This window comes from Pollachius pollachius, assembly GCF_949987615.1.
Source record: "Pollachius pollachius genome assembly, chromosome: 6".
Taxonomy (NCBI): Eukaryota; Metazoa; Chordata; class Actinopteri; order Gadiformes; family Gadidae; genus Pollachius; species Pollachius pollachius.
In genome coordinates, this window is record NC_136939.1 from 2923134 (window position 1) to 2935347 (window position 12214).

The following is a 12214-nucleotide window of genomic DNA, read 5'->3' on the forward strand; positions in this document are numbered from 1 at the left end:
ATGGATATGTGATGTAAAACAAGACCGCAATGCTGGACAGATTCCTGAGGAGATGAGTTGACACATAAAATGTAATGTTTACCAGTACTTAGTGGCCCACATTCCGGCAGATAACTACTAATCCACACTTCACACTTTCCTGCAGTGACTCAGCCAACCCTGCAGCTTACAACGTCTCACTTCCTGTCTGTGTCCATTCTTCTACCTCTGTATGTTTCCATCTCATCAATTCAACTTGAGACTTTGCACCCAGAACTACACCAAACAGTAATTCGACTATAACTGTGACTCTCCTACTGTATTGAAGAGTGTTTACTCTTTTACGGCCTTTTACTGCCTTTATTGCGGTAGAAACGAGCAGCCTTACATTCAAATTGCTGTGGAGGAAAATGAGACACTTTAACGGGATTTAGAAGGCAAATGGCGGCCGGGCGTTGCTTAACCGAGGGCTCAGTCCATGACTAAAACCTCCTGAGTCTGGAGCTAATGTTTAACCTCAGATTACAGCCATGGTGCCACAACACGCCTTGTGTTGTCACCTCCTTTATCTCTCTCCCCGAAGGCAAACGTCGGGGGGGGGCGGTTGTAGGTAACCGATAACCAGACCGGGAGCCACAACACAAACGGGTTGTGAGAGCGTGTTGTGGCGGTGCCGGAACATTCCTAGGCTGTTTTCATTCAGCTCCTCGAAGCTCTGCAGAGGCCACAAACCACAGCGCAGTTCTCCTCCTCTGGGTCCTCCTCAAGGGTTCTCCTCCTCTCCTCCTCCTCCTCCTCCTCTAGTGTTCTCCTCTCTTCCTCCCCCTTCTCCTCCTCTGCTGTGGTCCTCCTCTGGCTCCAGCCTCTAGAGGAGTTCAGTGTGCCTCCTCTCTCCTCTCCCCTCTCTCCTCTCTCCTCTCTCCTCTCTCCTCTCTCCTCTCTCCTGTCCAGGCTCTTAGTGGTGAACTCAGGATATCTGTGGTTACATTCTTTTCAATATCCGCACAAAACCAGTCGGGTTGCATGGAACACTACACCCACCTATCCCCCCCTCTCCTCTCCCCCTCTCCCCCCCCCCCTACACCCGTTTACTCCCTCACCCCCTCCCACCCGCTAGGACTAACAATCTGTTCGGGGAAGCGAGCGGGAGTAAGGAGGAAGGGGGGAGGAAGGGGGAGAAAGGGGAGGGCTGAGGCAGGGAGCATAAGAACGGGGCGTGGCTGAAATGTGCTGAAGTCATCTCAGTCTTTCAGGGCGCCACCCTCCTCTCTCACATCCTGACAGAAGACGAAGCAACAAGAGGCTTGTAGACCCTCGCCCTGCATCTGAAACCACCTGAGACCACCACCTCCACCTCCACCTCCACCTCTACCAGCTTCTACCAAACACAGTAAGGCTCCACACTTTTTCTCTCTGCGGGTCTTTCCCTGCTAACTGACGTCGTCTTCGTCTGCCTCACCTTGTGCTGATAGGTTCCATGAAAGGTTACATGAAACCTGTTTTCTAGCTGTTAGAAAGAAGAAGTGTGTATGAACACACACAAACACACACACACACACACACACAAACAGCGATGCCAACACACACACACAGATACCAACACACACACAGGCACACACACAGGACTAGTAACAACAAGCCACAGCCTATACTCTAAACACATGATTGCAAACCTGATTGTCAATCGTTATTTGTCACGTGTCGCACAAGCACTTTGTTTCCTGCTTCATTGTTGCATGAGCTCTACTCTAGTGTTGGATGGCTTCTACTCTAGTGTTGGATGGGTTCTACTCTAGTGTTGGATGGATTCTACTCTAGTGTTGGATGGGTTCTACTCTAGCGTTGGATGGGTTCTACTTTAGTGTTACATGGGTTTACACCCCCAACGCTGTGTGTGTGTGTGTGTGTGTGTGTGTGTGTGTGTGTGTGTGTGTGTGTGATAAGATGTAACGTAAACATTCACCGTTTGAAGAGTAGCTGGACTCTCTGACCGCTCAAAGAAGAGCATTCTAGAACAGATCCCAAACTTGTGTTAATAACCAATAATAAAATAAAGTCTGTCACTCTAGATTTGATTGGCTTTGTTTGCTCCACAGTCTAAAGTAATATTTTTGGATAAAAAGCGCCTGCTGAATCCAAAGATAACTGCAGGAAGCAAATGTAAAGGACACATGTCCAAACAGGAAGTGTGTCAAGTGATTGGGCGGCTGAGTGGAAGTGAGCGAGTTGCTTGGCAACGGAGCGCATGTTTGTTGGTGCAGCTGCACACTGGGTCATCCGCGGTTGGTCTGAATTGTTCAGGTCTGCAACTCACGAGAGAGCGTGGCGATGATGAGTTGAAGAGTGATCAACCGGAACACAGGCTCTTGATGAAGGCCAGACACCCAGATAACGCGAAGAAGACGACAACACTCATTTATTTATGAGACCTTCGTGAACAGACAGATTAGCATCCCAATCTCTTTCTCTGTCAATGATCAGCACGTCCTCAGTGACAACTACGTACTGCTGAAGATAGGTAGATCTATCTTCTATGTTTTTACAGTGACCCTACGGGTGTGTTCGCCTGTCACTCAAACTAGAGATGATGTCAGCGCTTCGCTGGGATGCACATCCAGGGCTGGGATGAGTCCCAGTTAAACATTTTACACTCTGCAAGCCACATGCGATCTGCGCACAATGGGCCGTTCACCGAATGCTGAACGCTTCGGGGAGAGGAGGAAGGAAGGAAGTGACATGTAAATGCACAACAGGATGTAGAAAGCTCTGTCCAACTCGGAGTGCGTGCTGCATTAATATGAGTCGGTAGAAGTCCCAGGCAAAGTGAGACGCTCATGTTACACATGAAATATGTATTCATATGAATTTATGGTTCACTGTACTGTAGACGGTATCGACATGGAATGGAAATGACTTTGTGTTCTTTTTCTCCTTTGCATTATACAAATGCCCATTAAACACACACACACACACACACTGGCAGTAATACGGGCGTAGCCTTTAATACGAACCAAGATAAGGTATTTGGTTAGCCCCAAGACGTGTGTGTTTAACATCACACTCCCTTCCTTTAGAGCAATGCGTCGCCATAACAACATGTGTGTTTTACATCACTCTCCCTCTCTCCTTTGATCCATGCGTCGCCATGGTCACTCATAAACACCACTCTCCTCTCACCCTTGGTCCAGGCGTCGCCACAGCCACATGTGTGTCTAACATCTCTCTCTCTCCCCATTGGTCCAGTCTAACATCTCTCTCTCTCCCTCCCATTGGTCCAGTCTAACATCTCTCTCTCTCCCTCCCATTGGTCCAGTCTAACATCTCTCTCTCTCCCTCCCATTGGTCCAGGCGTCGCCATGGCAAACAAAGGTCCACAGTACGGCCTGAGCCGGGACGTGCAGATGAAGATCGATAAGAAGTACGACGCGGAGCTGGAGGAGCGGCTGGTCCAGTGGATCGTGGCCCAGTGCGGGGCCGCCGTCGGGCAGCCCGAGGCCGGCAAGACCGGCTTCCAGACCTGGCTGAAGGATGGATGCGTGAGTCTCCTACCCCTGGCCCAGGACAGACCTCGGTGTGAACGACCCTATGAGACCAACACTCCCCTCTCAAACACGAGCTGTGCAGAAAGCAAAGTGGCCGCGGCATTTTGTGGGATTGAAGTTGTATTGTTGGTCCCAGAAAATTCCTAAAGCACACTGATTGATTGAGTGTGTCACGCTGATGACCCTTCCTCTTCATGCTCCTCCTCCTCCTCCTCCTCCTACTCCTCCTCTTGCTCTTCCTCCTCCTCCTCCTCCTCTCCACCTCTTGCTCCTCCTCCTCCTTCTCTTGCTCCTCCTCCTCCTCCTCCTCCTCCTCCTCCTCCTCCTCCAGGTCCTCGGCCATCTCATCAACAGCCTGAGCGGAGCCAGCCCTCCCATCAAGAAGGTCCAGAGCTCCACCATGGCCTTCAAGCAGATGGAGCTCATCTCCCAGTTCCTGAAGGCCGCCGAGAAGTACGGCGTGATGGTCACCGACATGTTCCAGACCGTGGACCTGTGGGAGGGTGCGTCCCCCGCCCCCACACACACGCCTCCTTAGCTGGCTCAACACATGGTCCGCTGGGTGGGAGGTCGCGGGGAACATCCACCTACGCTGCCTGGCGTCGGCGGCGTGGGCGTGAAGGGGGAGGAGGGCCGAGTGGAAGGGGGGAGGGGGTTCAGGGTTTGATCCCCAACGCGCTCGGTCTACCTTTACCTTTACCTCCGTCCTTCAGAGGAGACGTAAAACCGAGGTCCTGACTCTCTGACCTCATGAAAGATCCCAGGGCACTTATCGCAAAGAGTAGGGGTATCCCCGGGGCCCTGGACAAAACTGCCCGCCCAGGCTCATTCAATCCGGCCCCCAAATCATCCCCCTGTATGATTGGCTGACTCATTAATTCCCTCACTCCCCATCTCAAGCGGGTGTGTTTCTGGCGCAGATTGGCTGCCGAGCATCACCCAAGTGGGTGCTACACAGTGGTGGTGGTGAGTGAGCCCCCCACCCCCCTTCACTGTAAAGCGTCTTTGAGTGTCTTTCAGAAAAGCGCAATATAAATTCAATCACTTATTATTATTATCATTTGTCCATCTCCGACGCCCCCTATCCCCTATAACCTGTCCTTATCGACACGGATCCTAATGAGCCCGGGGCCGCTTCCGGGTTAAAGCGAGTGCCGCGTGACCGGACGTGAAACGTGAGGTCTGTGTTCCAGGGAAGGACCTGGCCGCCGTGCAGCGGACGCTGATGTCCCTGGGCAGCGTGGCCGTCACCAAGAGCGACGGCTGCTACAAAGGAGACCCCAGCTGGTTCCACAGGTGGGTGCACTGAGCCCTCCCTCTTCCTGCTGCTCTTCCCGCGGACGGCGTGCCTTTTGTTTCTGCCCGACAACAGGATGCGCCGCAAGTCAACAGCACTCGGGTTCAGTGTCCACCGCAGGGCTCTCTCTGCACCAGAGGGATCGATGGGGGTGTTCCTGGGTGTAGCCGGATGGCGGGTTTATGAGTTAGATCGGCAACACCACTGTACCGCGCATTCCTGTGATTGGTTGATTTATGGGTGCCATGTTGTCCTTGGCAAGAAGCCAGCCCCCTTGGTAAACACAGATAAATCAAACTCGACCATATCTGAGACTGACCACACTCGTGTGTGTGTGTGTGTGTGCATGCGCGTGTGCGTGTGTGTGTGTGCGTGTGTGTTTGTGCGTGTTTCTACATTGGTTTGTGTTTCCAGGAAGGCTCAGGAGAACAAGAGGGAGTTCTCCGATGAGCAGCTGATGGAAGGCAAGAGTGTGATTGGTCTACAGATGGGAACCAATCGGGGAGCATCTCAGGCTGGCATGAGCTATGGAACGCCCAGGCAGATCATCAACAACAACCCCTGAGAAGAACCTTCCAGCACCCACCTCCACCCATCTACTCAGAAACTTCCAGAATTCATCTCCAGCCACCTCAGAGAACCTTCCAGAACCCACCTCCAGCCATCTCAGAGAACCTTCCAGAACCAACCTCCAGCCATCTCAGAGAACCTTCCAGAACCAACCTCCAGCCATCTCAGAGAACCTTCCAGAACCAATCTCCAGCCATCTCCTGGGGACCTTGTAGACCCTTCAGAACCAACTCCAACCAGAACCTTTAGAGCTCACCCCAGCCATAGAACTGAGAAAATCAGATGACACATTCACACACACACACACACACACACACACACACACACACACACACTCACACACACACACACACACACACACACACAGACACACACACACACACACACACACACACTCACACACACACACAGGTGTATGTGCGCACCTGATTCATACGTTGAGACAGTACTGAACAAAGGTCAGCCTTGGGAGATAAGCTTACAGAGAAACGGCTGTTACCCATGTCCAACTCAGAGCTTAATGTGGCTATAATTGAGAAGGCAGGTAAGTGCTGTCCACCCAATGTTCTGGTGTCCCAGCAGGTAACCTGTGGGCGGAGCCCGCACTGTAATTACACATGCGGTGCACGCAGGTATGTACCAGTAGAGACACAGCCGTGTCTATAGGGCCTCCGTAAATACCCCTGTTCTCGGCGTAAACACACAGAGCAGATATTACTGTTGACAGCTACACTCACTGCCCCCTGCTGGGAAAGGCTCTGGAATGCCCCCCCCCCCCCCCCCCCCCTCTGCCCCCCAAAAGTAAAATATTTTTTATAACATGATGATGAGGGTGGACTTTAAATAAAGTTGTGTTAACGTTCACGTAAGAGGCTGTGTGGTTCTTCCTATCGTTGGGTATTAGAGGTTCTGCAGGACTGCATTCAACATGTGGAGTTACTGCTTTAAGCGGACGGTCGACAGTTCAGCGTTAGAATACCAAGTTGGAGTTAAAAGTTTTGGAATTACGTTGAGAAAAAGGGGATTGAGTTTAAGATTTGAAAGTGGCGAGTTAAAGGTTCGAGGTTGAGGAGCACTTTACATATCGATTAGTGTTGGGATGTTAAGACAATTTTATATATTTTTTATTTTCTGAAATAGATTGGCTACCCTCGCTTTAAGAGTTATAAATTAAAAGATAAAATTAGATTTGACAGTTGGGTTGAATGAGGAGAGCCCCTATGTTACCTTCAGAAGTAGTGAGGGTAAGGACATAGTGAGGGTAATGACATGGTGAGGGTAATGACACAGTGAGGGTCATGACACAGTGAGGAGGGTAACGACATAGTGAGGGTAATGACATATTGAGGAGGGTAACGACATAGTGAGGGTAATGACATATTGAGGAGGGTAATGACATAGTGAGGGTAATGACATAGTGAGGGTAATGTTGTGGTGAGGGTAATGACACAGTGAGGAGGGTAATAACACAGTGAGGGTAATGACATATTGAGGAGGGTAATGACATAGTGAGGGTAATGACATAGTGAGGGTAATGTTGTGGTGAGGGTAATGACACAGTGAGGGTAATGACACAGTGAGGAGGGTAATGACACAGTGAGGGTAATGACATATTGAGGAGGGTAATGACATAGTGAGGGTAATGACATAGTGAGGGTAATGTTGTGGTGAGGGTAATGACACAGTGAGGGTAATGACACAGTGAGGAGGGTAATGACACAGTGAGGGTAATGGCATAATGAGGGTAATGTCGCAGTGACAGTAATGACATAGTGAGGGTAATGTTGTGGTGAGGGTAATGACACAGTGAGGAGGGTAATGACACAGTGAGGGTAATGGCATAATGAGGGTAATGTCGCAGTGAGAGTAATGACATAGTGAGGGTAATGTTGTGGTGAGGGTAATGACACAGTGAGGAGAGTAATGACATAGTGAGGGTAATGACATATTGAGGAGGGTAATGACATAGTGAGGGTAATGACATAGTGAGGGTAATGTTGTGGTGCGGGTAATGACACAGTGAGGAGGGTAATGACACAGTGAGGGTAATGGCATAATGAGGGTAATGTCGCAGTGAGAGTAATGACCGAGTGCCACTCCCAGGCTGTCCTCCCAGCCAGCAGCAGAGCACCCCCACCCAGCCCACTGATGGAAGACGTGATAAGAAAGATCTGGAACAAAGAATGTCAAACCACTCGAGGGAGGGGCGGGGGAAAGGGAGTGTGTGTGTGTGTGTGTGTGTGTGTGTGTGTGTGTGTGTGTGTGTATGTGTGTGTGTGTGTGTGTTTGTGTATATGTGTGTGTGTGTGTGTGTGTGTGTGTGTGTGTGTGTGTGTGTGTGTGTGTATGTGTGTTATTAGGATTATTGCCTAACTGGGTTTTCCCAAGCAGGATGGAACAAGAGAGTTGGGAGAAAAACAAAGAGGGAGAGAGAGAGAGAGAGAGAGAGAGAGAGAGAGAGTGAAAGAGGGAGAGGGTGAGAGAGAGAGAGAGAGAGAGAGAGAGAAAGAGGGAGAGGGTGAGAGAGAGAGTGAAAGAGGGAGAGGGTGAGAGAGAGAGAGAGAGAGAGAGCAAGAGAGAGAGAGAGAGAGAGAGAGAGTGTGTGAAAGAGGGAGAGGGTGAGAGAGAGAGAGAGAGAGAGAGCGAGAGAGAGAGTGAAAGAGGGGGAGGGTGAGCGAGAGAGAGAGAGAGAGAGAGAGCGAGTGTGTGTGTGTGAAAGAGGGAGAGAGTGACAGAGAGAGAGCGAGGTGTTCGCGGATGGCTGATGAATGTCTTCCTCCTCCAGATTCTTGTTTACTCGGTTCTGCATGAGGTCAGACTGATCCGAGGATGAGGAGCACAATATGGCAGGACAGGAACAGAAACCAAGAGTTTCAGTTCCATGGAGCGTCAGGAAATACCCTCAGAGGGAGCTGGGAACGGCAGAGAATAGTCCTTTATTGAGCTTCTGCACACTAAAAAAACGTCTTTAAAACTAAACAGAACAAAGACAACTGGCAACGGTAGACAGGCTTTCCTGTCACCATTAAAAGAGTTTAAAAAATAACTCTTTCAACTCATCAATTAGAGAAGGAGCAGGAGACAGAGGAGGAGAAAGAAGGAGAAGGAGGGAGGAGGAGAGAGATGGAGGGAGGAGGAGAGAGAAGGAGGGAGGCAGAGAGAGAAGGAGGGAGGCAGAGAGAGAAGGAGGCAGAGGGTTTCCTGGAGAGTGGTGAGGTCATAACAAGGTTTAATCCTTAAGCAATAGTCTTTGGCTTTCTGCCTCGGGGTCTTGTGGCCTGGTCAACGGTCACTACACAACGGTGTTACGTAAGAACACGTGTTACTGCTGAGAAGTGGTGAAACTATCAGGCTTTACACTCAGGATGACAAAGGACACATTTCACAGAAGAATCCTCTGTATCGCAACAGAAAACAGTGTAAAAACTAAAGGATGGTGCGGATCTACAAGTACAACCAGCCCATAGTGTGCAAGACATGTATTTCTGAAAATACATTCCAACAAAGGAGAAGTGAAGCACTGGGTTTCAGCTCGGTTTCCAGAGTTACAAAAGCAAACTGGAAAACTCTGTAACTTCCTCCCAGGCGTGATGTGAGAGGCATGGCGTGGACGAAGGCCAGCTGGCTCATGGTTCTCCACCAAGAGAAGGTCTTCATCAAACCGACGGATCACTCCCACTCATCGGAGAGGGAGCCCTTTGGGATCCTTTGGGATCCTTGGAGATGTCCACAGTTGGTGGGCATTCATGCACAGTTTTGTAAAGAAAGAGGGGAATTGGAAAGTCGTAGCTCATCTATCCTGTCTAACAGCTTAGTGTTTACCTTGCATGATCTAGCTCTGATTAGGATGGTGCAGGTGTGCTAAAGACTCACTTCCAAATAACACATTCGAAGGTAAACATAATTAATTAAATGTTAACCAAACCTGAACAATGAATGAGGGAAGTATTCACTTTTCAAAGTGCTTATTTTTTACTTTTCCAAGATAGCTATACACTATATAATCTTTTGAAATCCTGCCAATGCACAACATGCGTCTCGTTCTGCTGGGTCTGGTAGGAACATTTGGTTCCATCTCTCAAGCATCTACCTGGCGGGTTCGCTGCTCGTCGTGTGTGGGGAAGAGTCCGGCACTGGAAGGTTTTTATAGCAGAGCTCCTCGGACCTCGACCCCACGCCATCCTCCTGGAACACGGGGTTCAAAGGTGACCCGGAGACTGGGATGACACAGCGTAGACACTTTATCTGGAGGTCCAGTGATCTCATCCCTGATAAGGAACAAAGTCTGCCATCTCTTGTCTGCCACCTCACCTTCGCTCGAAACACGGTATTACCTCTGGAAATTAATTTTAGTCTTTGTATTTATTATATTCAACCAATCGAAGTTTAGAGGACCATCAAAGCAATCCGCTTGAAACTCAAAAATAGGTAGACACATCTTAATTATCAGATATTTCTTTATTTTAAATGGCAATACATGCCGATGTTGGATTAACATATCCGAGATGTGAGAGATGTTTCCTTCATTTTCAGATATTTCTTTATTTCAAATGGCAATACATGCCGGTGCTGGATTTACGTATCCGAGGTGTGGGAGAGGTTTCCGTCGCTGCGGTGAGAGGCTCTCTAGATGTTTCAGATGCGAGTCGACCGCAGAGTCTCAGCACCCAGGGAGATCTTTAGGCCTTGACGAAGTCGCTGAAGGACTTGTACATGGCGTCGAACTTGGCCTTCAGGTCCTCAACAAGGGGCTCCATCCTGGCCCGCAGGTCCTTTGTGTGGGGGGCCAGGCTTTCGGAGGCATCGCCCACCGCCTTGGAGATCTGCTCCTGGTACTCGTCCACGTAGGGGCTGGCCATGGTCCTCAGCTGCTCCAGGCGCTCCGTGAGCTTGCCGCGGACTCCCTCCACCAGGGGCATGACCTTGGTCTTGGTGTCCTCCACGTTGGCCTCCATCTTGGTGCGCATCTCCTCCAGGAGGGGCTGCAGGCGAGCCTTCAGGGACTCCACGCGCTCCTGGTGCTGGTCGACGTACTCCTGGATGATGGGCTCCAGCTTGACGCGGTACTCTTCGGTCTGCTTCTGCAGCAGGGCCTGCAGCTCCTGTCGGCGGGGCTCCACGACGAGACGCAGGGCCTCGATGTCGCCCACGGTGCGCGCATGCGCCTCCAAGAAACTGGCGGAGAAGGCCTCCGTGTAGGGCGCAAGGGCCTGGGTGTACTCGCTGAGCTTCACCCTGAAGGAGATGCAGGAGAACAGGGAGGATTTAGGAGACTCGTCACATGACTCACAACTAGTGCGACTAAATCATCTGAAGAAAGTTACAGCGAGTTCTGATGCCATTAAGGAGCAGGTAGGGGTCGGACAGTACGGAGACCGGTCATTACGGAGCAGGTAGGGGTTAGACAGTACAGAGACAGGTCATTAAGGAGCAGGTAGGGGTTAGACAGTACAGAGACAGGTCATTAAGGAGCAGGTAGGGGTTAGACAGTACAGAGACAGGTCATTAAGGAGCAGGTAGGGGTTAGACAGTACAGAGACAGGTCATTAAGGAGCAGGTAGGAGTTAGACAGTACAGAGACAGGTCATTAAGGAGCAGGTAGGGGTTAGACAGTACAGAGACAGGTCATTAAGGAGCAGGTAGGAGTTAGACAGTACAGAGACAGGTCATTAAGGAGCAGGTAGGGGTTAGACAGTACAGAGACAGCTCATTAAGGAGCAGGTAGGGGTTAGACAGTACAGAGACAGCTCATTAAGGAGCAGGTAGGGGGTAGACGGTAGGGGTTGGGGGTCATCTTGCTCTGGTAAGCCCACAGGTAGACAGGGATAGAACCCAGAACCTTTTGGAAGTCAAACACCCGAACCACTACAAGACTTTCCCCGCTCCATATGATGATCAGGAGTGGAAGTAGGGGTGTGAAGGAATAAGGAACTTAACTACTACTCAATTTGCAATAAGATAGAATAGCGACATCAAAACATAATCCGATCCCCTTACTTGTACTGTTCATACTCGGTCCCGTCCAATTGGTCGAGGGCCTTCTGGGCGTGGTCCTTCACCTGGCTCAGGTACACCATGGCGCTGTCTTGGATCTGTGCCAGCTGGACGGAAGCATCACTCCCACCTTCCCGGGCCTGAGAGCCTGTCAGGTGAAAGAGGACAGAGGTGAGACCCTGAACTCTCAACAAGGAGTTACTCTGCAGCAGGAGGAGGAGGAGGAGGAGGAGGAGGGAGAGGGAGTTAGAGGAGGAGAAGGCTGTTGGAGGACGTTGAAGGGGTGGATGAAGGGAAGGAAGAAAGAGGAGATGGAAGAGAATAGGAGGAGAAGGAGATGGAGGAGGAAGAGGAGGAGGCTGGAGAAGGAGGAGGTGGTGGATAGAGAAGTAAAAGAGGGAGAAGGAGGTTGATTAGGAAGAAGAGAATACTGGAGGCTGAAGGAGGAGGAAATGAAAGTGTAGGAGGAAGAACAGGAGGAGGAGGAGGTTAATTAGGAGAAGCAATAAGAAGAGAAAAGCAGGAGGAGGAGGCTGGAGAAGGAGGAGCAGGAGGAGAACTACGTACCAACAGCCAGCAGAAGGGTCAGAGCCAAAGCCACAAACTTCATGATGGGTCCTTGGAGATAAATTCAATTACAAAATGTAAGTACAATTCTGCTTTTAGATTTGGATAAACCTCTCATCAAACACATATAACGATATATTTCAAATCAAGTTTTTAAGTTGAGTTATTAAGTTACGTTGCGATATGTTAAGTTCCATCAAGATACATTAAGATTCATTAAGACACGTTAAGTTACTCTACGATACATTTAGACACATTAAGATAC

The 12214-nt window shown here is 50.1% G+C and overlaps 2 protein-coding genes across 2 annotated transcripts; one reads left to right on the top strand and one right to left on the bottom strand.

The window, feature by feature from the left end:
- Nucleotides 1-1225: 1225 nt before the first annotated feature.
- Nucleotides 1226-6252, top strand: LOC307077197 (transgelin-like). Its single transcript, XM_079738528.1, has 5 exons — nt 1226-1369; nt 3328-3515; nt 3853-4024; nt 4715-4817; nt 5233-6252. The coding sequence occupies exons 2-5, from the start codon at nt 3336-3338 to the stop codon at nt 5381-5383; spliced, it is 606 nt and encodes a 201-aa protein (XP_079594654.1). The 5' UTR covers nt 1226-1369; nt 3328-3335; the 3' UTR covers nt 5384-6252.
- A 3815-nt stretch (nt 6253-10067) lies between these two features.
- On the bottom strand, nt 10068-11992 carry apoa1a (apolipoprotein A-Ia; the record flags this gene model as incomplete). The annotated part of the gene is made up of 3 exons (XM_079738775.1): nt 10068-10623; nt 11386-11530; nt 11950-11992. The coding sequence occupies 3 exons, from the start codon at nt 11990-11992 to the stop codon at nt 10068-10070; spliced, it is 744 nt and encodes a 247-aa protein (XP_079594901.1).
- Nucleotides 11993-12214: the final 222 nt, after the last annotated feature.

Bases quoted from the DNA above. Each gene is read 5' to 3' on its own strand.
- LOC307077197 (XM_079738528.1), top strand. From the start codon at position 3,336: ATGGCAAACAAAGGTCCACAGTACGGCCTGAGCCGGGACGTGCAGATG. The intron at 4,025-4,714 runs GTGCGTCCCCCG...TCTGTGTTCCAG, and splicing joins GACCGTGGACCTGTGGGAGG to GGAAGGACCTGGCCGCCGTG. The intron at 4,818-5,232 runs GTGGGTGCACTG...TTGTGTTTCCAG, and splicing joins GACCCCAGCTGGTTCCACAG to GAAGGCTCAGGAGAACAAGA.